At 51.5% G+C, this 26923-nt stretch overlaps 1 protein-coding gene across 1 annotated transcript in view; it reads right to left on the bottom strand.

The window, feature by feature from the left end:
• Positions 1-26923, bottom strand: part of LOC140454591 (probable G-protein coupled receptor 139) — a 94138-nt gene that overhangs the window by 23930 nt on the left and 43285 nt on the right. Inside the window, exon 2 of the mRNA XM_072549456.1 lies at positions 13702-13841. Coding sequence (XP_072405557.1) covers positions 13702-13780 — 79 coding nt within the window. The 5' untranslated portion in view covers positions 13781-13841. The remainder of the gene's footprint in view (positions 1-13701; positions 13842-26923) is intronic.

Genomic DNA, 26923 nt, shown 5'->3' with positions numbered 1-26923 from the left:
AGAGTGGGGGAGAGTGTGTTCATGTGGGGAATGTGGGGGGAGAGTGTGTCCATGCGAGGAGTGTGGGGGGAGTGTGTGTCCACGTGGGGAGTGTGGGGGGAGAGTGTGTCTATGTGGGAAGTGTGGGGGGAGAGTGTGTCTATGTGGGAAGTGTGGGGGGAGAGTGTGTCCACATGGGGAGAAAGGGGGAGAGTGTGTTCATGTGGGGAATGTGGGGGGAGAGTGTGTCCATGTGTGGAGAGTGGGGGGGGGGGGGAACTGTGTCCACGTCGGGAGTGTGGGGGAGAGTGTGTCCATGTGTGGAGAGTGGGGGGGGGGGGGAACTGTGTCCACGTCGGGAGTGTGGGGGAGAGTGTGTCCATGTGGGGAGAGTGGGGAGCGACTGTACCAACGTGGGGAGTGTGGGGGGAGAGTGTATCCATGTGGGGAGTGTGGGGGGAGTGTATGTACACGTGGGGAGTGTGTGGGGATGTGTGTCCATGTGGGGAGAGTGGGGGAGAGTGTGTTCATGTGGGGAATGTGGGGGGAGAGTGTGTCCATGCGAGGAGTGTGGGGGGAGTGTGTGTCCACGTGGGGAGTGTGGGGGGAGAGTGTGTAAACGTAGGGAGTGTGCGGGAGAGTGTGTTCATGTGGGGAGACTGGGGGTGACTGTGTCCATGTGGGGAGTGTGGGGGAGAGTGTGTCCCCGTGGTGAGTGTGGCGGGAGAGTGTGTCCAAGTGGGGAGCATGGGGGAGAGTGTGCCCATGTGGGGAGTGTGGGGGGAGAGTGTATCCATGTGGGGAGTGTGGGGGGAGTGTATGTCCACGTAGGGAGTGTGTGGGGATGTGTGTCCACGTGGGGAGAGTGGGGGAGAGTGTGTTCATGTGGGGAATGTGGGGGGAGAGTGTGTCCATGCGAGGAGTGTGGGGGGAGTGTGTGTCCACGTGGGGAGTGTGGGGGGAGAGTGTGTCCATGCGGGGAGTGTGGGGGGAGAGTGTGTCCACGTTGGGAGTGTGTGTCCACGTGGGGAGTGTGGGGGGAGAGTGTTTCCACGTGGGGAGTGTGGGGGGAGAGTGTATCCATGTGGGGAGTGTGGGGAGAGTGTGTCCATGCGGGGAGAGTGGGGGAGAGTGTGTCCATGCGGGGAGTGTGGGGGGAGTGTGTGTCCACGTGGGGAGTGTGGGGGGAGAGTGTGTCCATGCGGGGAGTGTGGGGGGAGAGTGTGTCCACGTGGGGAGTGTGGGGGGAGAGTGTTTCCACGTGGGGAGTGTGGGGGGAGTGTGGGGGGAGAGTGTGTCCAAGAGGGGAGTGTGGGGGGCAGTGTGTCCACGTGGGGAGTGTGGGGGGAGAGTGTGTCCACGGGGTGAGTGTGGGGGGAGAGTGTGTCCATGTGGGGAGTGTTGTGGGAGAGTGTGTCCATGTGGGGAGTGTGGGGGGAGAGTGTGTCCCCGTGGGTAGTGTGGAGGAGAGTCTGTCCCTGTGAGGAATATGGGGGGAGAGTGTGTCCATGTGGGGAGTGTGGGAGAGAGTGTGTCCTTGTGGGGAGAGTGGGGGGAGTGTGTGTCCATGCGAGGAGTGTGGGGGGGAGTGTGTGTCCACGTGGGGAGTGTGGGGGGAGAGTGTGTCCATGCGGGGAGTGTGGGGGGAGAGTGTGTCCACGTTGGGAGTGTGTGTCCACGTGGGGAGTGTGGGGGGAGAGTGTTTCCACGTGGGGAGTGTGGGGGGAGAGTGTATCCATGTGGGGAGTGTGGGGAGAGTGTGTCCATGCGGGGAGAGTGGGGGAGAGTGTGTCCATGTGGGGAGTGTGGGGTGAGTGTGTGTCCACGTGGGGAGTGTGGGGGGAGAGTGTGTCCATGCGGGGAGTGTGGGGGGAGAGTGTGTCCACGTGGGGAGTGTGGGGGGAGAGTGTTTCCACATGGGGAGTGTGAGGGGAGTGTGGGGGGAGAGTGTGTCCATGCGGGGAGTGTGGGGGGCAGTGTGTCCACGTGGGGAGTGTGGGGGGAGAGTGTGTCCACGGGGTGAGTGTTGGGGGAGAGTGTGTCCATGTGGGGAGTGTTGTGGGAGAGTGTGTCCATGTGGGGAGTGTGGGGGGAGAGTGTGTCCCCGTGGGTAGTGTGGAGGAGAGTCTGTCCCTGTGAGGAATATGGGGGGAGAGTGTGTCCATGTGGGGAGTGTGGGAGAGAGTGTGTCCTTGTGGGGAGTGTGGGGGGAGTGTGTGTCCATGTGGGGAGTGTGGGGGGAGAGTGTGTCCTTATGGTGAGTATGAGTGGAGAGTGTGTCCATGTGGGGAGTGTGGGGGGAGAGTGTGTCCACGTGGGGAGTGTGGGTGGAGAGTGTGTCCATATGGGGAGTGTGAGGGTGAGTGTGTCCCCGTGGGGAGTGTGGGGGGAGAGTGTGTAAACGTGGGGAGTGTGGGGGGAGAGTGTGTCCCCGTGGGCAGTGTGGAGGAGAGTGTGTCCACATGGGGCGTGTATGTCCAGGTGGGGAGTGTGGGGCGAGTATGCATCCATGTGGTGAGTGTGGGGGGACAGTGTGTCCACGTGGGGAGTGTGGGGGGCAAGTGTGTCCACGTGGGGAGAGTGGGGGGGCGACTGTGTCCACGTCGGGAGTGTGGGGGAGAGTGTGTTCATGTGGGGAGTGTGGGGGGAGAGTGTGTCCATGTGGGGAGAGTGGGGGTTGACTGTGTCCACGTGGGGAGTGTGGGGGGAGAGTGTGTCCGTGCAGGGAGTGTGGGAGGACAGTGTGTCCACTTTGGGAGTGTGTGTCCACGTGGGGAGTGTGGGGGGAGAGTGTTTCCACGTGGGGAGTGTGGGGGGAGAGTGTGTCCATATGGGGAGTGTGAGGAAGAGTGTGTCCCCGTGGGGAGTGTGGGGGGAGAGTGTGTAAACGTGGGGAGTGTGGGGAAAGTGTGTCCACGTGGGGAGTGTGGGTGGAGAGTGTGTCCATATGGGGAGTGTGAGGGAGAGTGTGTCCCCGTGGGGAGTGTGGGGGGAGAGTGTGTCCCCGTGGGGAGTGTGGGGGGAGAGTGTGTAAACGTGGGGAGTGTGGGGGGAGAGTGTGTCCCCGTGGGCAGTGTGGAGGAGAGTGTGTCCACATGGGGAGTGTATGTCCAGGTGGGGAGTGTGGGGCGAGTATGCATCCATGTGGTGAGTGTGGGGGGACAGTGTGTCCACGTGGGGAGTGTGGGGGGCAAGTGTGTCCACGTGGGGAGTGTGGGGGGCAAGTGTGTCCACGTGGGGAGAGTGGGGGGGCGACTGTGTCCACGTCGGGAGTGTGGGGGAGTGTGTGTTCATGTGTGGAGTGTGGGGGGAGAGTGTGTCCATGTGGGGAGAGTGGGGGGTGACTGTGTCCACCTGGGGAGTGTGGGGGGAGAGTGTGTCAGTGCGGGGAGTGTGGGAGGACAGTGTGTCCACTTTGGGAGTGTGTGTCCACGTGGGGAGTGTGGGGGGTGAGTATTTCCACGTGGGGAGTGTGGGGGGAGAGTGTGTCTACGTGGGGAGTGTGGGAGGAGAGTGTGTCCATGTGGGGAGTATCGGGGGACAGTGTGTCCACGTGGGGAGTGTGGGGGGGAGAGTGTGTCCTTGTGGGGAGTGTGGGGGAGCTTTTATCCACGTGGGGAGTGTGGGGGGAGAGTGTGTCCATGTGGGGAGCGTGGGGAGAGTGTGTCCATGTGGGGAGTGTGGGGGAGCTTTTGTCCACGTGGGGAGTGTGGGGAGAGAGTGTGTCCATGTGGGGAGTGTGGGGGAGCTTTTGTCCATGTGGGGAGTGTGGGAAGAATGTCTCCATGTGGGAAGTGTGGGGGAGCTTTTGTCCACGTGGGGAGTGTGGGGAGAGAGTGTGTCCATGTGGGAATTGTGGGGAGACAGTGTGTCCACTTGGGGAGTGTGGGGTCAGAGTGTGTCCATGGGAGGGGTGTGGGGGGGAGGGGGGGGGAATGTGTTCACGTGGGGAGTGTGGGGGGAAAGTGTGTTCCCGTGGGCATTGTAAGGGGAGAGTGTATCCATGTGGGGAGTATGGGGGGAGAGTGTGTCCACGTGGGATGTGTGGGGGGAGAGTGTGTCCTCGTGGGGAGTGTGGGGGGAGAGTGTGTCCATGTGGGGAGTGTGGGAGCGTTTGTCCACGTGGGGAGTGTGGGGTGAGAGTGTGTCCATGTGGGGAGTGTGAGGGAGAGTGCGTCCATGTGGGGAGTGTGGGGGGACAGTGTGTCTACGTGGGGAGTGTGGGGGGAGAGTATGTCCACGTGGGGAGTGTGGAAGCGTTTGTCCACATGGGGAGTGTGAGGTGAGAGTGTGTCCATGTGGGGAGTGTGTCCCTCTGAGCAGTGTGGGGGTAGAGTGTGTCCACGTGGGGAGTGTGGGGGTCAGTGTGTCCACGTGCAGAGTGTGGGGGAGAGTGTGTCCATGTGGGGAGTGTGGAGGGAGAGTGTGTCCTCGTGGGGAGTGTGGGGGTGAGTGTGTCCACATGGGTAGTGTGGGGGGAGAGTGTGTCCTCGTGAGGAGTGTGGGGGTGAGTGTGTCCACGTGGGGAGTGTGGGGGTGAGTGTGTCCACGTGGGGAGTGTGGGGGTGAGTGTGTCCACGTGGGAAGTGTGGGGGGAGAGTGTGTCCATGTGGGGAGTGTGGGGGGAGAGTGTGTCCCCGTGGGGAGTGTGGGGGGAGAGTGTGTCCCCGTGGGTAATGTGGGGGAGAGTGTGTCCCCATGGGGAGTATGGTGGTAGAGTCGGTCCCCGTGGGGAGTGGGGGGGTCAGTATGTCCACATGGAAAGAGTTGGGTAACTGTGTCTCCACGTGGGGAGTGTGTCCACGTGGGGAGCTTGTCCACATGGGGAGTGTGGGGGGACAGTGTGTCCACGGGGGCAGTTTGGGGGGGAGAGTGTGTCCCCGTGGGGAGTGTAGGGGAGAGTGTGTCCACGTGGGGAATGTGGGGGAGCATTTGTCCACATGGGGAGTGTGAGGGGAGAGTGTGTCCACATGGGGAGTGTGGGGGGAGAGTGTGTCCATGTGGGGAGTGTGGGGGGACAGTGTGTCCACGTGGGGAGTGTGGGGGCAGAGTGTGTCCACGGGGGGAGTGTGGGGGGGAGAGTGTGTCCCCGTGGGGAGTGTGGGGGGAGAGTGTGTCCCCCTGGGGAGTGTGGGAGTAGAGTGGGTCCCCGTGGGGAGTGTGGGGGTCAGTGTGTCCACGTGGAGAGTGTTGGGTGACTGTGTCTCCACGTGGGGAGTGTGTCCACGTGGGGAGTTTGTCCACATGGGGAGTGTGGGGGGACAGTGTGTCCACGGGGGCAGTGTGGGGGGGAGAGTCTGTCCCAGTGGGGAGTGTGGGGGGAGAGTGTGTCCCCGTGGGGAGTGTGGGGGCAGAGTGTGTCCACGGGGGAAGTGTGGGGGGGAGACAGTGTCTATGTGTGGAGTGTGGGGGAGCTTTTGTCCACGTAGGGAGTGTGGGGGGAGAGTGTGTCCATGTGGGGAGTGTGGGGGAGACTGTGTCCATGTGGAGAGTGTGGTGTGACCGTGTCTCCTCGTGGGGAGTGTGTCCACGTGGGGAGTGTGTCCACATGGGGAGTGTGGGGAGAGTGTGTCCATGTGGGGGGTGTGGGGGAGAGTGTATCCACTTGGGGAGTGTGGGGGGAGACTGTCTCCTTGTGGGGAGTGTGGGGGAGACTTGTTCCACGTGGGGAGTGTGGGGTAAGAGTGTGTCCATGTGGGGAGTGTGGGGAGCGTTTGTCCACGTGGGGTGTGTGGGGGGAGAGTGCGTCCACGTGGGGAGTGTGGGGGGACAGTGTATCCACGTGGGGAATGTGGGGGAGTGTATGTCCACGTGGGGAGTGTGGGGGGAGAGTGTGTCCATGTGGGGAATGTGGGGGACAGTGTGTCCATGTGGGGAGTGTGGGGGGAGAGTGTGTCCCCGTGGGGAGTGTGGGAGAGAGTGCGTCCACGTGGGGAGTGTGGGGGTAGAGTGGGTCCCCGTGGGGAGTGTGAGGGTCAGTGTGTCCACGTGGAGAGTGTTGGGTGACTGTGTCTCCACGTGGGGAGTGTGTCCACGTGGGGTGTTTGTCCACGTGGGGAGTGTGGTGGGAGAGTGTGTCCACGTGGGGAGTGTGGTGGGAGAGTGTGTCCCCGTGGGGAGTGTGGGGGGACAGTGTGCTCACGTGGGGAGTGTGGGGGGAGAGTGTTTACCCGTGGGGAATGTGGGGGGAGAGTGCGTCCTTTTGGGGAGTGTGTGGGAGAGTTGTTTCACGTGGGGAGTGTGGGGTAAGAGTGTGTCCATGTGGGGAATGTGGGGAGCGTTTGTCCACTTGGGGAGTGTGGGGGGAGAGTGTATCCATGTGGGGAGTGTGGGCGAGAGTGTGTCCATGTGGGGAGTGTGGGGGAGATGCGTCCACGTGGGGAGTGTGGGGGTCAGTGTATCCACGTGGGGAATGTGGGGGAGTGTAAGTCCACGTGGGGAGTGTGGGGGGAGAGTGTGTCCATGTGGGGAATGTGGGGGACAGTGTGTCCATGTGGGGAGTGTGGGGTTAGAGTGGGTCCCCGTGAGGAGTGTGGGGGTCAGTGTGTCCACGTGGAGAGTGTTGGGTGACTGTGTCTCCACGTGGGGAGTGTGTCCACATGGGGAGTTTGCCCAGGTGGGGTGTGTGGGGGAGAGTGTGTCCATGTGGGGAGTGTGGGGGAGAGTGCGTCCATGTGGGGAGTATGGGGGGACAATGTATCCACGTGGGGAATGTGGGGGAGTGTATGTCCACCTGGGGAGTGTGGGGGGAGAGTGTGTCCATGTGGGGAATGTGGGTACAGTGTGTCCATGTGGGGAGTGTGGGGGGATAGTGTGTCCCTGTGGGGAGTGTGGGGGAGAGTGTGTCCCCGTGGGGAGTGTGGGGGTAGAGTGTATCCCCGTGGGAGTGTGGGGGTCAGTGTGTCCACGTGGAGAGTGTTTAGTGACTGTGTCTCCACGTGGGGAGTGTGTCCACGTGGGGAGTTTGTCCACGTGGGGTGTGTGGGGGGAGAGTGTGTCCCCGTGGGGAGTGTGGGGGGAGAGTGTGTCCCCGTGGGGAGTGTGGGGGGACAGTGTGCTCACGTGGGGAGTGTGGGGGGAGAGTGTTTACCCGTGGGGAGTGTGGCGGGAGAGTGCGTTCTTTTGGGGAGTGTGTGGGAGAGTTGTTCCACGTGGGGAGTGTGGGGTAAGAGTGTGTCCATGTGGGGAGTGTGGGGAGCGTTTGTCCACGTGGGGAGTGTGGGGGGAGAGTGTGTCCATGTGGGGAGTGTGGGGGAGAGTGTGCCCATGTGGGGAGTGTGGGGGAGAGTGTGCCCATGTGGGGAGTGTGGGGGAGAGTGCGTCCACGTGGGGAGTGTGGGGGTCAGTGTATCCACGTGGGGAATGTGGGGGAGTGTATGTCCACGTGGGGAGTGTGGGGGGAGAGTGCGTCCACGTGGGGAGTGTGGGGGGACAGTGTATCCACGTGGGGAATGTGGGGGAGTGTATGTCCATGTGGGGAGTGTGGGGGTAGAGTATGTCCACGTGGGGAGTGTGGGGGGGAGAGTGTATCCATGTGGGGAGTGTGGGGGACAGTGTGTCCATGTGGGGAGTGTGGGGGTAGAGTGGGTCACCGTGGGGAGTGTGGGGGTCAGTGTGTCCACGTGGAGAGTGTTGGGTGACTGTGTCTCCACGTGGGGAGTGTGTCCACGTGGGGAGTTTGCCCACGTGGGGAGTGTGGGGGAGAGTGTGTCCATGTGGGGAATGTGGGGGAGAGTGTGTCCATGTGGGGAATGTGGGGGAGAGTGTGTCCACGTGGGGAGTGTGGGGGAGCGTTTGTCCACATGGGGAGTGTGGGGGCAGAGTGTGTCCATGTGGGGAGTGTGGGGGGACAGTGTGTCCACGTGGGGAGTGTGGGGGCAGAGTGTGTCCACGGGGGGAGTGTGGGGGGGGAGAGTGTGTCCCCGTGGGGAGTGTGGGGGGAGAGTGTGTCCCCCTGGGGAGTGTGGGAGTAGAGTGGGTCCCCGTGGGGAGTGTGGGGGTCAGTGTGTCCACGTGGAGAGTGTTGGGTGACTGTGTCTCCACGTGGGGAGTGTGTCCACGTGGGGAGTGTGGGGGTCAGTGTATCCACGTGGGGAATGTGGGGGAGTGTAAGTCCACGTGGGGAGTGTGGGGGGAGAGTGTGTCCATGTGGGGAATGTGGGGGACAGTGTGTCCATGTGGGGAGTGTGGGGTTAGAGTGGGTCCCCGTGAGGAGTGTGGGGGTCAGTGTGTCCACGTGGAGAGTGTTGGGTGACTGTGTCTCCACGTGGGGAATGTTTGGGAGAGTGTGTCCACGTGGAGAGTGTGTCCACGTGGAGAGTGTGTCCACGTGGGGAGTTTGTCCACGTGGGGAGTGTGGGGGGGAGGGTGTGTCCACGGGGAGAGTGTGGGGGGGGGGGGGAGAGTGTGTCCCCGCGGGGAGTTTGGGGAGAGAGTGTGCCCATGTGGGGAGTGTGGGGAGAGAGTGTGTCCATGTGGGGCGTGTGGGGGGAGAGTGTGTCCATGTGGGGCGTGTGGGGGGAGAGTGTGTCCATGTTGGGAGTGTGGGGAGAGAGTGTATCCATGTGGGGGGTGTGGGGGGAGAGTGTGTCCATGTGGGGCGTGTGGGGGGGAGAGTGTGTCCATGTTGGGAGTGTGGGAAGAGAGTGTATCCATGTGGGGAGTGTGGGGGGAGAGTGTGTCCACGGGGAGAGTGTGGGGGGGGGGAGAGTGTGTCCCCGCGGGGAGTTTGGGGAGAGAGTGTGCCCATGTGGGGAGTGTGGGGAGAGAGTGTGTCCATGTTGGGAGTGTGGGGAGAGAGTGCGTCCTCGTGGGGAGTGTGGGGGAGGGTTGTTCCACGTGGGGAGTGTGGGTTAAGAGTGTATCCATGTGGGAAGTGTGGGGAGCGTTTGTCCACGTGGGGAGTGTGGGGGGAGAGTGTGTCCACGTGGGGAGTGTGGGGGAGAGTGTGTCCATGTGGGGAGTGTGGGGGAGAGTGTGCCCATGTGGGGAGTGTGGGGGAGAGTGCGTCCACGTGGGGAGTGTGGTGGGACAGTGTATCCACATGGGGAATGTGGGGGAGTGTATGTCCACGTGGGGAGTGTGGGGGGAGAGTATGTCCACGTGGGGAGTGTGGGGGGAGAGTGTGTCCACGTGGGGAGTATGGGAAGAGAGTGCATCCATGTGGGGAGTGTGGGGAGAGAGTGTGTCCCCGTGGGCAATGTGTGGGGAGAGTGTGTTCATGTGGGGTGTATGGGGAGACAGTGTGTCCCCGTGGGGAGTGTGGGGGGACAGTGTGTCCACATGGGGAATGTGGGGGAGTGTATGTCCACGTGGGGAGTGTGAGGGGAGAGTATGTCCACGTGGGGAGTGTGGGGGGAGAGTGTGTCCACGTGGGGAGTATGGGAAGAGAGTGCATCCATGTGGGGAGTGTGGGGAGAGAGTGTGTCCCTGTGGGCAGTGTGTGGGGAGAGTATGTTCATGTGGGGTGTGTGGGGAGACAGTGTGTCCCCGTGGGGAGTGTGGGGGGACAGTGTGTCCACATGGGGAGGGTGAGGGGAGAGTGTGTCCACATGGGGAGGGTGGGGGGAGAGTGTGTCCACGTGGGGAGTGTGTTGAGGGAGAGTATGTCCAAGTGGGCAGTGTGGGGGGAGAGTGTGTCCACGTGGGGAGTGTGTTGCGGGAAAGTATGTCCAAGTGGGCAGTGTGGGGGAGAGTGTGTCCACGTGGGCAGTGTGGGGGGAGAGTGTGTTCACGTGGGGAGTGTGGGGAGAGAGTGTGTCCCCGTGGGCAGTGTGGGGGAGAGTGTGTCCACGTGGGCAGTGTGGGGGGAGAGTGTGTTCACGTGGGGAGTGTGGGGGAGAGTGTGTCCACGTGGGCAGTGTGGGGGGAGAGTGTGTTCACGTGGGGAGTGTGGGGAGAGAGTGTGTCCCCGTGGGCAGTGTGGGGGAGAGTGTGTCCACGTGGGCAGTGTGGGGGGAGAGTGTGTTCACGTGGGGAGTGTGGGGGAGAGTGTGTCCACGTGGGCAGTGTGGGGGGAGAGTGTGTCCACGTGGGGAGTGTGGGGGGAGAATGTGTCCCCATGGGGCACGCCCAGTGTGGAGTGATGGCAGTCCCATGGCGATTTGAAAGACTGTAATGTTGAACTTTCAACTTATTTCTATTTTGTACCTGGGTACATTTGTCCCTAAGATGGCGCTTGGAATAGTGACTGTGTGCACTTTTCACCATACTCCTGTATCCCTGTCCTGGAGTGCAGGTGCCAACAAACATCATTGCAATCCTAATACTCTCTCTCTCTCTCTCTCTGTCACTCATTCTTTCACATGTACGCACACACATACACACACACACGCACACGCACGCGTACACACACACACACACGCATACGCACACACACACACACATGTACGCATACACATACACACACACACACGTACACACACACGCACACGCACACGTACACACACACGTACACACACACACTCAGGCACGCGTACACACACACACACGCACACACACACGCACACTCTCACTCACTGTTTGGGAGAAGTGATAAATGTGCACTGCAAAGATTAGACTGCTGCAAAACCAGGCTGCCTATGCTTCATTCTTCCAGGCCAAAGTAAAAAGGCTGAAACGCTCCGAGTGTGTTCTGGTTTGCTGCAGGCGTGGTTATATCACTAATCACACACAGTTGTCCCTCACGTCCCAGTTGACTGAGCTACCACAACCGTACGATGTTTCTTCAATCGTACTTTCTAAAAACAAAAAGCTTTCGTTCATTTTGATTCAGAAATGGCAGCGAGCAGCTGGGTAGCTTGTTCTTTGAAGACCTTTCTCCACTTGGACCAAATAAAACAAGAATCTCTCCCAAAGCCAGTCGCTGTTCAGAACAGCCCAAGAAGGGTCTTGGGGGAACAACAGTTATCATCAGGCATGTGAACGACAGGAAAAACAAATTCACCAACATCCATGGTAAACTTTTGATGAGCTCATTTAAAGTAACCACTCCAAGTATTTCGGCAAAGTTTGAAATAATCCAGTTTTGTATAAACCTTCAGACCTTCCATCCTCTAAGCAATATTAAATATAAAAGGCCTCAGTAGTGACACTGAGGCAAAGGCAACAGAAGGAGAGCTCAGAGTCATGGCAAGTTAGAAATTCACTGGGATTTGAGGTTGGAAATTTGGATCCCCATTAAAACTGAACTCCTTCAGTATTTCATATTTAGTATTTCCTGTGTAGCACTGTGTTTCAAAGTAAGAAACCTTCTACAAATATAAATAAAACTGTAGGGCATGAAAACAAAGGAAAGATCATAAGAGTCACTAGATTAGATTACTTACAGTGTGGAAACAGGCCCTTCGGCCCAACAAGTGGACACCAACCCGCCGAAGCGTACCCACCCAGACGCATTCCCCTACATTTACCCCTTCACCTAACATTACGGGCAATTTAGCATGGTCAATTCACCTAACCTGCACATTCTTGGACTGTGAGAAGAAACCGGAGCACCCAGAGGAAACCTTCGCAGACACGGGGAGAACGTGCAAACTCCACACAGAGAGCTGCCCGAGGTGGGAATTGAACCCGGGTCGCTGGCGCTGTGAGGTAGCAGTGCTAACCACTGTGCCACCGTGCTGCCCACTAATGTCATGATGTCCCATCGAACTGACATCAACAAATTATCAGGCCCACACTACCTTCTCATCAAAAGCAGTTCTGTAAGACCATGATGCTTTGATCTTAGAGGGAAAGATAACGAACTTTCACATGGGTCAAGGGGCATCCTGATGTCATGAGTCAGTACCTCATGGTCATTGGCCACAATAATTCAGACAAGTGATTGACACAGCACCAACCACCAGCCCCCCCCTCCCCCAGAAACAGGGTGATTTAAGAAGTGATGATGGGGCTTCAGGCAGCTTTGTAGGTGGCAGTCCTCATTGGGAGGTTGAACTCTCCAGACAGCAGTCTGACCAGAGGAGAAGGAGGGGCATTGTCTCAGCGGAGAGGTCTCTAACATCTCCACTGGAGAGCAAGGTATTGCCCTCACAACATTTCACAGCCTCATCCCCAACTGTCTTACTCATATGCTATCATTAATGAACATCTCCTCTCTAAACTGCTGCTTCTTAATAAACTCAACAAAAAATAGAAATTGCTTACAAATACCTATACCACAAGCCCCACATAGTCCAACATTTGGCTCAGGCTGCATTTGTGCAAAACCTGTTCCACCTTTAATTCCTGTTCTGATAAAGTGGCACCAACTGTAAAGGGTCACTTTGTTTCTGAATCTCTGAAGGTGCTGCCTATCCTGCTGAGGATGTCAGCATTTCTGGAATATAGGGGAAGGGGATCTTGCCGGAAGGTTCTGCTGATATGATCTGATGGAAACTGCAGGTCGATTGCCGTATCTGTGGAATCGTTATCCACGGTTTCAGTTATACCGTGGCCCAAACATATTACAGGGAACCTTCCGGAACCAGACACCAGAGGCTGCTGGGAAGGTAAATATCCCATTTAAATGAATAGGTTCACTCCTATCCGTGGCTTTGGGCTTCCATGGTAGGTTTTGGAATGTATTCGCCACGGATACATGGGGAATACGGCATAGGGCTGGTGACTAGCAACAATAACAGTTACTCTGCTATTCACTAGCTCCTAAGTTGCTGCAAATACAAAATGCCAAGGTGTTTCAAAGGAACATTGTAAAACCAAGAATGACAGCAAATTCAAAAGGAGTTGTTGGATCAGATGGCTACGAGCTTGAAAGGAGGTGGTGTCTTAAGGAGGGAAAAGGGGTAGAGAGTCAGAGAGGTGTAGAAAGGACAGACTGGAGCTTGGACCCCACTCAAAAACACATCCATCAATGGTGAAGGAGTTATACATGGCCATCCAAAACTGGCAGAAGTGGAGAAATGCAGGGTGTTGTGAAGCTGGAGATCACAGGGGTAGGTAGCAGCATAGCCAAGGAGAGATTTGCAAACAAGGGGGGGAATCAAGGGGCTGTTTGACTGGGGCCAAGGTAGATCAGAGAGCGAAGGGTTAATAGGTGAATGGCGATTTACTGCGAGTTAAATCAAAGGGAGAATTTTAGATGGTCTCAGGTTTACAGACAGAAAATACTATTCTACAGCGTACTCTCCCCTTTGAATTTCTAATACCCTTGCAGCAGCTCCAACCATTTCAGAGGAGAAAATTCCAGTTTCCTCCCTTTGTGTGGAAAGGGGAATCTGATTCTGCTCCGAATAAGTCAAACTCAGATATTACAGCTTTTCCGATTCGTTCTGAGATTCCACTTTATAATTTTTAGGACGTGAATTCAACCATCCTTTAGTCTTATCAACTCCAGGGAAACCAGGCCTGGACGAGGCCACCCACGGGCTGAATGGTCTTGGTATCATTTTGCTGCATCCACAGTGCGGTCTCTTCAAGGTCAGTGCAGAAACTGAGCCATACTGATTGGTCAGGGATGTTTGGGGATTTAGACCAGCAACAAACAGATATTGCACCAAGTGGTGGGCTAGTGCAGGTGATGATGTAGGATGGAGTCTTTCCTGCGCTTTGAGTCTATAAAATGTATAAATTGTTTTGAAAACATTTGGTGATTTGCTAAGTCTCTCTCCTGCATTTCCCACCCTCATCCTGTTAGCCTTTTGCTCCTATTTTATTCCTATCACCTCGTTTACCCCGCGGCTGGAGATCAATTTCACTTCACAACACAGTGAGACTTACCTGGGATGCCGATTGCACAGAGTGCTGGGTAATAGATTTTCTGTACAGTGACAAAGGCACTGCTGAATGTTGGAGCCATGTCGAGCAGGCAGCTTTCTGGAGGGAAACTAAAAGGAGCAGCTTATTCTCCCGTTCTCTTCCTGAAAACAAACATGTCCCTGTGTTAGTGTTTGGCTTTCACTACCATCTATTACCACCGCCCACAATAACAAAGCTGAGAGCCCACGGAACTCAAAAGAGGTGCCTTTTCAATGAGGTGTTTAGGTGCAATCAACAACAACAATCAACGTGAACCTTGAACCCAGCGACATCCCGAAGGACATCACAAGGACGTTATCAAATCAAACTTGATGCTGGCCCTGATTTCACCAGGGGGGAGGGGTGGAATCTTCTCCCTGCTCCGGGGAGCGGTGTGGAGCTGCTGAGGAGGGGGGGGGGGGGGGTTGGCTGCTGTTGCTGCTGAAGGTGGTTTCGCACCTCCCCCTCCCCCTTCCCACCACCACCCCCCTCCCCCAGCAGGGGTATGAGGGAGTGCTGTGTAGGTTGCTCCTGTGCTGTGGAGAGAGGTGCAGCTGGAGGTGGGAGAGCGTGATATCAGGTGAAGTACCTTCCAAAGCCCCACCAAACCGTGCTAACACTCTGCCATCTCTTGAAAAGCAGGCACTCACTTGGGCATGGCTAGAGCTCTTCAGCGAAACCAATCAAAGACCCAACTTGTCAGTTTCACTAAAGAAGACCTTCCTACTCTGCATTCCCCTTGGAGTCCTTGGCAATTTGCAGAAACCACACGGAGACCGTGCCCTGCCGAGAGGGAAGGAGTTGGTTGCTAAATAGGCACTAGATTCCTTTTGCAACCACCTCAACACTTTCCCATCATGTGGACAGGAGACACCAGAAGAGGATAGAAGGATGCTGTCTCCTTCTGGGACTTCTGAAGTCTGCAGTTCTCCCAGCCCCACTACTCAGTCAAGAAAATCCTGCCCCTGGTCTTAGATGTTGGTTTGAAAGACTGCCTTAAAGGAGTACATAGATAGAGAGGGAGAGGAGAGAAATTCAGTGAGGGAATTATAGAGCTTAAGGTAGGCCACTTGAAGGTATATCACCTAATGGTGGGATGATGAAAGTTCTAGATGCACAGGAGGCCAGGGATCTGCAGGGATTTCAGAGGCTTTGAGGCTGGAGTTACATTCGATGTTTTATTTGACTGGAATCAAGAGGCTGTAGATATGGTTTGTTCACGAACTGACCCCATTACCTGAGATGATGATTTAGAATCATAGAATCCCTACAGTGTGGAAACAGGCCCTTCGGCCCAGCAAGTCCACACCCACCCTCCAAAGAGGAACCCACTCAGACCCATTCTCCTATTACTCTACATTTACCCCTGACTAATGCACCTAACCCATACATCCCTGAATACTGTCGACAATTTAGCATGGCCAATTTACCTAACCTCCACATCTTTGGACTGTGAGAGGAAATTGGAGGACCTGGAGCAAACCTACGCAGACACAGGGGGAATGTGCAGACTCCACACAGACAGTCACTCAAGGTTGGAATCGAACCTGGGTCCCTGGCGCTGTGAGGCAGCAATGTTAACCACTGAGCCACCGTGCCACTTAAAGCACAGGGAAGAGCTCTATCGATTTGATTGTTTTACTGATCGCGAGTGTCAATGGCTCCAGTAACAGCCCAGCCCCAGATACTCTTCAGACTGTGTGAGATGGCAGGTGGTCTTCACCTGTTCTACAAACATAACGGAGCGGGAATAATAATAGATTGTCTCTGCTGGATAGTTAATGCAATAAAGTGATTAGGAAAAGAAAGCACATGGGAAGGAAGGAAAAGAAAATGTTTATGTACAAAATGGAGCTGTCACTGTGAAGAACATCTAGCTTTAGGAAACGGTGGCACAAGGGAGAGATGGAACTGGCCTAAGGAGGCACAATGAGAATTTAAGGCAGAGGGGAAAGGTTAGAGTGAAACGGGATGGGAGGACTGAAGAAGTCACATCTGATTCAAAACCTGAACCCTGTTTCTCTCTCCATGGGAGCGGCTGAGTTTCTCCAGCATTCCCTGTCTTTATTTCAGACTCTCAGCATCCATAGTATTTTGCTTTCATTGTCAGTCACATGCATCATGCTGGCCTTATACTCAGGCTTCTCCTCTGCTGTAGATTGGCAAATGTCCACCCAAGGTCAATCCAAAGGAGCTAATTGAAAATGATCTCAATGTTTATCAAACCATCAACCAGCTGCAGACAACAAACCAATCTAGATAAAAGTTACACAGATGTACCCTTCAGGAAGAGCTATATTTGGAAAACACACTGATGCCAAGGTTGAGCTTCATTAGTTTAATAACCTAAAGTATTTTTAATTTTGAACCAAGGCATGAATTATTGATTTCTTTATTGTTACTTGCACTTTCCAGTGAATAATGCAGCAAAATACCGTGACAAGCTTCAACTGTCGCCACAATCCACCCCCATTTTGAATAGCTGAAGAATGAAAAGAATAAAAGATATAACAATCCTGACCCAGCTTGGCAATTTTTGAATTGAATTGATTGTCACGTTGTTCGAGGCACAGTGAAAACCTTTGTCTTGTGAACAATACAGGCAGATCACAGAGTTAAGGAGCATAGAGAAGTAAATAACAGGTAAACAGTGGCAAAAACAGAAATATGGGTACAGGCGAATGTGAAGAGTTTGTGAGTCCATTCAGTAACTACTCGCTGTCTAATTAAAGATAATGAATATGTGGGTTCCTGAAGCTGGGAGCTCACTGGAAGTCTCTCTAGCTCAGAGTAAGAAGCCGCAGGTATTAGGGAACAGAGAGAGTGAAAGAGAGAGAGGGGGGGAGACAGAGCACCTCTTTCTTGAGGCACCCTCTGAGATCTTTTGCAATGTTCAGTATTAAAAATACCACAGCGGGTGGGTCAACATTGTAGAGGACAGGTAGGCTGGATTCCTCAAAGCTGGCCCTGAAGCTGGGAAACCAGTGATACAAGGCTGGGAGTTGCTTCCCTGCCATGGTCATAGAGTCAGAGAGATCTTCAACAGGGATACACACCCTTCAGTCCAACCCATCCATGCCGATCAGATGTCCTGAATTAATCTAGTCCCATTTGGCCCGTGTCCCTCTAAACCCTGCCTATTCATATACCCATCCAGGTGCCTTTGAAATGTTGTAATTGTTCCAGCCTCCACAACCTCCTCTGACAGCTCATTCAAAATGTGCACCACCTTCTGCGTGAAAATGTTGCCCCTATCAGACTGGAGCTTTGAAGCTTTCCCCTCTCACCCTAAATCTATGCCCTCCAGTTCTGGACTCCCCCATCCCAGGGAAAAGATTTTATCTATTTATCCTATCCATGCCCTTCAGGATTTTATAGACCTCTATAGGGTCACCCCTCAGCCTCTGATGCTCCAGGGAAAACAGACCCAGTCTATTCAACCTCTCCCCACAGTTCAAAACCTCCAACCCTGGCTACATCCTTTCAGGTTTCACAACATTCTTCCTATTGCAGGGAGACCAGAATTGAACACAGTATTCCAAAAGTAGCCTAACAAGTGTCCTGTACAGCTGCAACATGACCTCCCAACTCCTATACTCAATGCACTGACCAATGAAGGCAAGTGTACCAAATGCCTTCTTCACTACCCTGTCTACTGCGACTCCACTTTCAAGGAATTATGAACTGCACTCCAAGGTCTCTTTGTTTGGTAACACTGGCCAGGACCTTACCATTAAGCCCTGCCCTGATTTGCCTTTCCAAAATGCAGCACCTCACATTTATCTAAATTAAACTCCATGTGCCAATCCTTGGCCCATCGGCCCATCTAATCAAAATCCCATTGTACTCTGAGGTAACCTTCTTCACTGTCCACTGCATCTCCAAGTTTGGCATCATCTGCAAACTTACTAAAGACTCCTCCTATATTCACAAACAAATTATTAGATTAGATTGCAGAGTGGAAACAGGCCCTTCAGCCCAACAAGTCCACACCGACCTGCCGAAACGCAACCCACCCATTCCCCTACATTCACCCCTTCACCTAACACTATGGGCAATTTAGCCTGGCCAATTCACCTGACCTGTACATTTTTGGACTGTGTGAGGAAACCGGAGCTCCCGGAGGAAACCCACGCAGACACGGGGAGAATGTGCAAACTCCACACAATCAGTCGCCTGAGGCGGGAATTGAACCCGGGTCTCTGGTGCTGTGAGGCAGCAGTGCTAACCACTGTGACAAAATGACAAAATGCAATGGACCCAGCAATGATCCTTACAGCACACTGCTGGGTCACAGACGTCTAGTCTGAACAACAACCCTCCACTACAGCTTTCTGTCTCCCACTTTAAGCCAATTTTATATCCAAATGCCGAGGTGTCCCTGGATTCCATGTCCTACTGGGCATGGGGTGGGGAGAGCACTCCCTTAGGCTGGCTGAAATACCAGTCACCTTAATTTGCCCATCAATGTGTCACTGTTGGCAAGATGGAAATTCCACCTCCCACTCTCACCCTTCCTGTAATGGCTCAGTGCCAAGATGGTGCAGCTGGCACTCCAGGAGAGATCTCCATTGCTGCCCCCATTTCAAAGTCAAAATCTTGCCCCTGGTACGGGGAAACTGAAGGAGGAGAATATTCTATCAGATCAAACCCCGTGATCCGATGAACCCAAGAACCTTGGCAGGTGATGAGAAAGTTTACCTTGTGACTTCAAACAAATGTTTTAAACAAAATACGACACGAGTGGCTCTTGATGAACTTTGAACTTGTGTGGAATTCTGAGAAGGATAAGAAACTAAGGAAACGGGCAGTACCCAGATTTAAAATGGAAGGGAGTTGCTGGAGGGGTAAGATAGAATGCATTGCCCCAGCTGCAAACTCAGAAACCTCATCAAAGTAGTTTTGCATCCTTTGCAAATGTGATGAAAAGAGGAAGATAAGGTGGCTCACAAATTACCAAGCAAACTGGGCAACATTTTTGTGGACAGTTATATCGTAGATCAGGTTTATCCCAGAAAAAAATAAGGAGTTGATTAGATTTCAGGATAAACATGTCAAGCCAACGCAAAGCAGTAAATAAATCCAACAGAATCCTGAGTAATAGAGTCAAACTGTAAAATACATGCTAGAGGGAGTGATGATTAAATTCCTTACAGTGTGGAAACAGGCCCTTCGGCCCAACCAGTCCCTCTGAAGAGTAACCCACCCAGACCCATTTCCCTCTGACTAATACACCTGACATTTAGCACGGCCGATTCAGTTAACCTGCACATCTTTGACCTGTGGGAGGAACCTGGAGTACCCAGAGGAAACCCACACAGACACTGGGAGAATGTGCAAACTCCACATGGACAGTCACTCAAGGCTGGGATCAAACCTGGGATGCTGGTGCTGTGAGGCAGCAGTGGTAACCACTGAGCCACGGTGCCACCTATATGGTGTACGAGTTAGACCTCAGGTATAGGGTCCATTTCTAATCCCCAAGAATGAGAGGCATCTCAGACTGATACAGTGGGAACGGGTCCACATTATAAAGAAAAGCTTGTGCCTCCTGAAGGAGGATCCTTCAAAGAGATGAGACTAAGACATTTAATGGATTATGAGAGAAAATGTTGAACCAGAATATTACTTTTGACTAAAATGAATAAAAAGTAAAGAAAACTTTAAAAACTACAAATGAGTTTAAAAAAATAATCATCAGGAATAAATCTTCCCTCCAAGTATTTGCAGGATAGACATGAACAATATACAAGGTAAAAACAATGACTGCAGATGCTGAAAATCAAATACTGGATTAGTGGTGCTGGAAGAGCACAGCAGTTCAGGCAGCATCCAACGAGCAGCGAAATCAACGTTTCGGGCAAAAGTCCTTCATCAGGAATAAAGGCAGTGAGCCTGAAGCATGGAGAGATAAGCTAGAGGAGGGTGGGGGTGGGGAGAGAGTAGCATCGAGTACAATGGGTGAGTGGGGGAGGGGATGAAGGTGATAGGTCAGGGAGGAGAGGGTGGAGTGGATAGGTGGAAAAGAAGATAGGCAGGTCGGACAAGTCAAGGAGACAGCAACTGAGCTGGAAGTTTGAAACTAGGATGAGGTGGGGGAAGGGGAAATGAGGAAGCTGTTGAAGTCCACATTGATGCCCTGGGGTTGAAGTGTTCCGAGGCGGAAGATGAGGCGTTCTTCCTCCAGGCGTCGGGTGGTGAGGGAGCGGCGGTGAAAGAGGCCCAGGACCTCCATGTCCTCGGCAGAGTGGGATGGGGAGTTGAAATGTTGGGCCACGGGGCGGTTTGGTTGATTGGTGCGGGTGTCTCGGAGATGTTCCCTAAAGCGCTCTGCTAGGAGGCGCCCAGTCTCCCCAATGTAGAGGAGACCACATCGGGAGCAACGGATACAATAAATGATATTGGTGGATGTGCAGGTGAAACTTTGATACATATACAGTACTGTCTCCAAAAACAGACGCCTCATGTGTAATGATGGCTATATGTGCTCATTAACAAATTAAATAACTGCTTTGTATCTTGGAGATTTGTGAGAAGCAGATGAGTTAAGATAGCTTCTTCCCTTTTACTGTATTGCTGGAGTATGAGAATGGTGCACAGCATTTCTCAGTTCTGAAGTGAAAGGAGAAAGATGCTCAGGAACTTTCTCAAAAAGGCAGTGCCTCTTTAACTCACATCAACAGAAACTGAGCACACTCTCCACATATTTCCTGTGTCCTTTCAGATCCTGTTCTGCAGACATCTACTGCCAATTTTCTGCTGCAGCAAAACACAAATCTTACCGTGTTTACTTTAACGTTGACTGGCAATGGAGGCTTTACGAGCTGTGTAAGGCAGTCTCGATGATCTGAGGTCTATTTGGCACTGGTGATTATACAGTACTGTCCATTCCTTTTAATATGCCTCAAATTGGGAAGTTGTGACAACTCTATCAGTTCTAATCTTTCTTTTCCAGTCTAGAGATCATGTTGGAAGTCGCTGGATGGTAAATATGGAGGGAAATTGCAAATAAACTGCAACATAATTCAAAGATTCATGCCCGGTACCCTTTCCCAGTTGTGAGGTGCATGTGAGGTATTCCTGGCTTCCCCTCACCTCACCCTGCCTCAATCCCATCTACCACTCACTGTGACGCTATGCACAGCACTGTTCCTCAATTCAAGGGGTAACTCTTCACTGACCTGGAGGGATAAACTGCATCAGAGCTAAACAGTCCTCAGCATCAAGCAGAGAGAGGATGGCAGCAATGCGGTTATGTTACTGGATCGATAATTTGGTAGATGTAAGTTCTGATCTCACTGTGGCCACTGAGGAGTTTCAATTCAGTTAATTAAATAAATTTAAAACAGAAGACTAATTCTAGAGCAAATTATACAATGAACGGAAGAGCCTTGGGATAAGTTGATGAGCAGAGATATCTGGGAGTTCAGGTCCATTGTACCCTGAAGGTTGCTGCACAGGTGGATAGCGTGGTCAAGAAGGCATATAGTATGCTTGCCTTCATTGGACAGGGTATTAAGCATAAGAACTGGCAAGTCATGTTAAAATTGTACAAGACATTGGTTTGGCCGCATTTAGAATACTGTGTACAGTTCTGGGCACCACATAACCAAAAGGATGTGGACGCTTTGGGGAGGGTGCAGAGAAGGTTTATGAGGATGTTGCCTGGTATTGAAGGTGCTAGCTATGAAGAGAGGTTGAGTAGGTTAGGTTTATTTTCATTAAAAAAAAGGAGATTGGGGGGGACCTGATTGAGGTTTACAAAATCATGAAGGGTATAGACAGGGTGGATAGAGACAAGCTTTTTCCCAGGGTGAAGGATTCAATAACGAGAGGTCACGCTTTCAAAGTGAGAGGTGGAAAGTTTAAAGGGGATACTCGCGGCAAGTACTTCACACAGAGGGTGGTATGTGTCTGGAACGCACTGCCAGCAGAGGTGGTAGAGGCAGGCACGGTAGATTCATTTAAGATGCGCCTAGACAGTTGCAGGAGTAGGTGGGGAGCAGAGGGATACAGATGCTCAGGAATTGACCAACAGGTTTAGACAGTACATTTGGATTGGCTCAGGCTTGGAGGGCCGAAGGGCCTGTTCCTGGGCTGTAAATTTTCTTTGTCCTTTGTCTTTGTTCGAGAATATTTGTATCAGTCTTGGCAGTTGCCTTTAGAATCGATCTGGTTCACTAATTCCATTTGCAGAGGAAAATCAGCCATCCTTGCCTTGTCTCGGACAATTGTGACTCCAGACCCAATATGGCCCACTCTGAAATGGTCACTGAGTTTTATCAAAAGATGAAAAGGCATAATCTACACAGAGGTCAGTGGTTTGTTGAAGACGTTGGCCCATATCACCTTCTGACTGACAACACAAATTGGTCTTGCTAACCCACAGCAATTCACCCCAGCGTACATCCTGGGGACCCACTCCTCGAGTTTCTTTGACAGCAATTCTCAGGCCCTTCGCCTCTCCCACTGAGAAAAGCAAGTGGCAAAGGTATGCACCAACACATGCAATCTCCCTGTCAACTCGCGTGCCATGCTGACCTGTCATTCCTTCGTGATCACTCTTAAAAGTCCACACTTGCTTACCAGAAGGAAAGACACCATAGTCCTCCTGTCTTGTTGGAGAGAAACAACTGGTGGTGGTTTAACCTAAGGGTCACCATGCCTTGGGCAAGGAGACTCCTTCATTGCAACCTCTGCCAGTGCAGGAATTGAACCCACACGGTTGGCATCCCAAACCAATCATGCAAGTTAACTGACCCCCTTATCTAACAACCACATCACATTTCATTAACAATGGGCCTCACAATCCCTGAGCCTGATCTTTCCCACTGCCAGAGTCACACCCATTACTAGCTTCACTTGGGATATCTGTGTTCCCAAGGATTTAGTCCAGAAAGTGGAACTTCCTAAAGCTGGGTAAAGTTCTGGTAACTCTCACTCCTCCCTGTAGTTCACTGACCTTAAGCAGAGAACGCTAGAACAGAATTCCCTTGGACTTAATTTGCCTGTCAAGTAATTATTTGCATTACACTAACGGTTGGTTACCAAATGACTATAAAACTTACAGAATACTGAATGGCCTGGACAGAGTGGATGTTGGGAAGATGTTTCCATTGGTCGGAGAGACTAGGACCCAAGGGCACAGCCTTAAAGTTAAGGGAAGACCCTTTAGAACAGTGATAAGAAGAAACTTCTTCAGCCACAGAGTGGGGAATCTGTGGAATTCGCTGCCACAGAAGGCTGTGCAGGCCCGGTCATTGAGTATATTTAAGACTGAGATAGATAGGTTCTTGAGTTTCAAGGGGATCAAGGGTTATGGGGAGAAGGTGGGAGAATGAGGATGAGAAACGGACAAGCCATGATTGAATGGTGGAGCAGACTTGATGGGCTGAATGGCCGAACATCTGCTCCTATGTTTTAATGGTCTTATTATACTGCCTTTCTTGTTCTTCAGACAGATGAATGCATCATGGGCAGTGGTTACAGGTACTTTCGTAATGACAGGGGAAAAGAACTTGCATTTATATTGCACCTTTAGTTGTCCCAAAGTGATTTACTGTCATTACCTCACAAGGAATGTATGTTGTTAATATTGAGATTATTATAGTTGTTTAAGGCACTAGCAGAACACACAATATGGAGGCAAGTGAATTTTATTGTAAATGCAGACATTTCCAAGTGGAATGTTTTCTAATGTATTTTTTTTACAAATTTGATGAATAGAAGTATATTTTGGGGGGTAAAAACCTTAATTCTGAGGTAAGGTCCCACAACCTATACATTGATTGCAGAATACATTATCAACTCAAACACTGGGAGGATATACCTGCTCATTGTAACATCTCGCTCAAAAGACAACGTTCTGCAAATGTAGGAATCTCCCAGAGCTGCACTGAGAGTCAGCCTGGATAAGTAAGAAAGAGAGAGAGAAAAAAGAAAACAAATGACTTACATAGTCACTGCTGCAATTTAGGGAATACAGCAGGCTCCCACAGTCAGCACTGTGATAACAGCCAGATAATCCATTTCTATACTGTTGATTAAGGAATAAATATTGACCAGATTAGTGGGGATACCCTCCCGGCTCTTCTTAAAAATAGGGTCATGGGATGTTTCACAGCCCACCTTCAAGGGCAGACGAGACTTCAATTTAACATTGCAGCTGAAGACAGCACCTCTGACAGTGCAAAGCCCCCCCGGTAGTGCACTGGACTGCCAACTTCGAGTCTGTATCCAGGTTTCTGAAGTGGAACTTGAACCCACGTTGTCCTAACTGAGGGGAGACAGTTGGATAGAGCCCAGGGAAATGCTTTAGCAGAGTTGAGCCACACTTATCCTGTGTGTTGGCAGTTACAATCCAGAAGATTATGAAGCTGCTGCCTTACCTGTTGTTGGTTCAGGCAGAGAGACACACACACTTAACCATGATCCTAGAAAAAGCTGAATGGAGTTCGCTAATCACCATAGAACTGTATGGTTACCTTTCCACGGCAATGAGAAGTCTAAATGGAGTCACTGGATGGGAGGTTGGCTTCTGTACCAGTCTGGGCTGTACACACCACCTTCTGTAGTTTATTACGGTCCTGGGCCGAGCAGTTGTGTGATGGATACTTATATATTTATAAGTCTAATTTGATTTTGATTTTTGGATTTTGAATTAGTGGCATGTGGGATTGTGTTTGTGAGGAAAGGTTAATGATTAACTTGTTAGTATTTCTGCAGTCTTGGGAATTCCTTTTTAAAAATGCTATGAGAGAGATAGTACTTGGAGGTTAAAGGGTATTTGGATATATTGGGAGTGTGTTCATAAGCATAAAGTAAACAGTGTAGTGCTTTAGGCTTCAGTAAGAAGGTTGTGAAATGAATTTATTTGGCTTGGAGAGCTCTTGGTTTTCAATTTGGCAGGCTTGCAGCAGTCTTAAGTGAAGTCTTAAGTCAAGAAGAGTGACAGTTCAGACCTTTTATTAAATAGTTCCAGACCAGAAATGATTGCTCAAAACCTTGAAGGGACGTTTGAAGCTGAGGAAGATTGAGCTCAGCTGTATGAAGATTCAAGAAAGGTGCAATCCGATTCTTAAAAAGAGGGCAATGGAAGCCGGAACTAAGTCAAATCTTTATGTGTGAGAGAGGAGGCAATTTCGTCGAGGAAGGGGAGTAGACTGTCCATCCCATCGAGCCATTTAATAGGATCATGGCTGATCCGACATTCCTCATGTCCACTTTCCTGTCCTTTCCCCATTACCTTTGATTCCCCTTCTGATCAAGAATCTTATCGGTCTCAGCCTTAAATACACACAAGGACTCAACCCCCACAGCTCTCTGTGGCAAGGAGTTCCAAAGACTTGCAACCCTCTGAAAGACAAAATTCCTCCTCAACTCAATATTAAATTGGTGCCTCTTAATTCTGAGACAATGCCCTCTGGTCCTAGACTCTCCCATGAGGGGAAGCATCCTCTAAGCATATCCCCTTTTAAGCCCCTTGTGAAGCCCTATATGTTTCAGTGAGATCACCTCTCATTCCTCTAAATTCCAAGTACTGTAAAGTATTAGGATAGTATTAGGATTAATGGGATTGATCACTGTACTATGTGTTTCAAAATCTTTAAACTTTGAATTCCTGCTGTGTGGAAGCACGTCATTCTGCCCATCAAGTCCACATCAATCCTCTGAAGAGCACCCCACCCAGACCCACCCTCCTACCCTATCCCTACATTTCCCATGGCTAATCCACCTCGCCTGAACATCCCTGGACATCACGGGGAATTTAGCATGGTCAATTCACCTAACCTGCACATCTTTGGATTGTGGGAGAAAACTGAGCAGACTACATGCAGACACTGGAAGAATGTACAAAGTCCACACAGACAGTCACCCAAGGCTGGAATCAAATCCAGGTTCCTGGTGCTGTGAGGCAGCAGTGCTAACCACTAAGCTACAGTGCTGTTCTAAATTTAGACACAACTTACTGTATGTAAATAGTTTGTTTTATTCTGTTCTATCTTCATTTCTATTATGCCCTCATGTTCTGTTTTACTATTAAATCCAAATCTACAACATTGCATGGTTATGTTTCAATGAGAAACCACCCTGGTTAAAGCCAAATAGAGAAAATATGATCTAAGAAGCCAGGTTTCAGTCTGGGATCTAACTTGTCCAGGAATAACATCAGATGGGATTATATTACTTGTAGAGGATGGTCAGATCTTAAGAACTCAGGAGGGGAGTTACGTGGAGCCGAAATCCTTGCTTCTGACTTACTCTTGTAGCCACAGTATTTTCATGGTCCGATTCCACATTCAAGATGGCGCCAACAGTACGCAACTCCTGGTGAACTCCCTACAGCAAATCTAACCCTAACATTTCTCTTTTCTTATAACTGTTTGATACTTTTAAATCTAAATTCCAAGTTCAAAAATTACTAATAATCTTCTTGTAAATCTATTCAGCTTGCCTAGCTTACATCCTATGTGGTGTAACCGGTATGCCTTACTCTGTCCAAGTTTTTTTTCACCCTATGATCTGTATGTCCTTGCTTGGCATGATGTGCCTGTATGGCTTGCAAACAAAACTTTTCACTGTACTTAGGTACACGTGACAATCAATCAAATCAATCAATCAATCAATCCATCAGTTTCTGGTCAATGTTAAGATGCTGATAGTGAGATGGTAAGGCCTTTGAACATCAAGGGGTGATGATTAGATTCTTTCTCTCGGAGATATTCATTGCCTGATTTTGATGTAACATGAATGTTACTTACTAGTTATCAGCCCAAGCCTGAATACTGTCCAGGTCTTGCTGCATTTTGACATAGCGCATTGGAAATCAAGCCCCAACGTTCCATATGTCATAAGAAATGTGAAAATGATCAATTTAATCATATGATGATTAATTTGCCTGACTGTAACCAATTTTTGAGGTAAAAGAAACTCAAAATGGTAAATAAGAAGTTAAAATGTATTCTTATAATAAATCTATCCTTTAAAAACTGGCAAAATGGATTATTAAATACTAATTGAGAACTTAGCCTATGCCCTGTTTAAATGCAACAACCACGATCATCTTCCTTTGTGCTACATATGACTCCAACCAGCAGAGACGTTTCCTCTGTTTCTCACTTACTCCAATTTAACTCAGAATCCTTGATGCCATGCTTGGATAAATGCAGGTTAGGTCTTAAGGGTAGTCACTCTCACCTTCCCT

The sequence above is a fragment of the Chiloscyllium punctatum genome, chromosome 3, assembly GCF_047496795.1.
Source record: "Chiloscyllium punctatum isolate Juve2018m chromosome 3, sChiPun1.3, whole genome shotgun sequence".
NCBI lineage: Eukaryota > Metazoa > Chordata > Chondrichthyes > Orectolobiformes > Hemiscylliidae > Chiloscyllium > Chiloscyllium punctatum.
The sequence above is the reverse complement of the archived record's forward strand: the minus strand, read 5'-3'. Positions and strand labels throughout refer to the sequence as shown.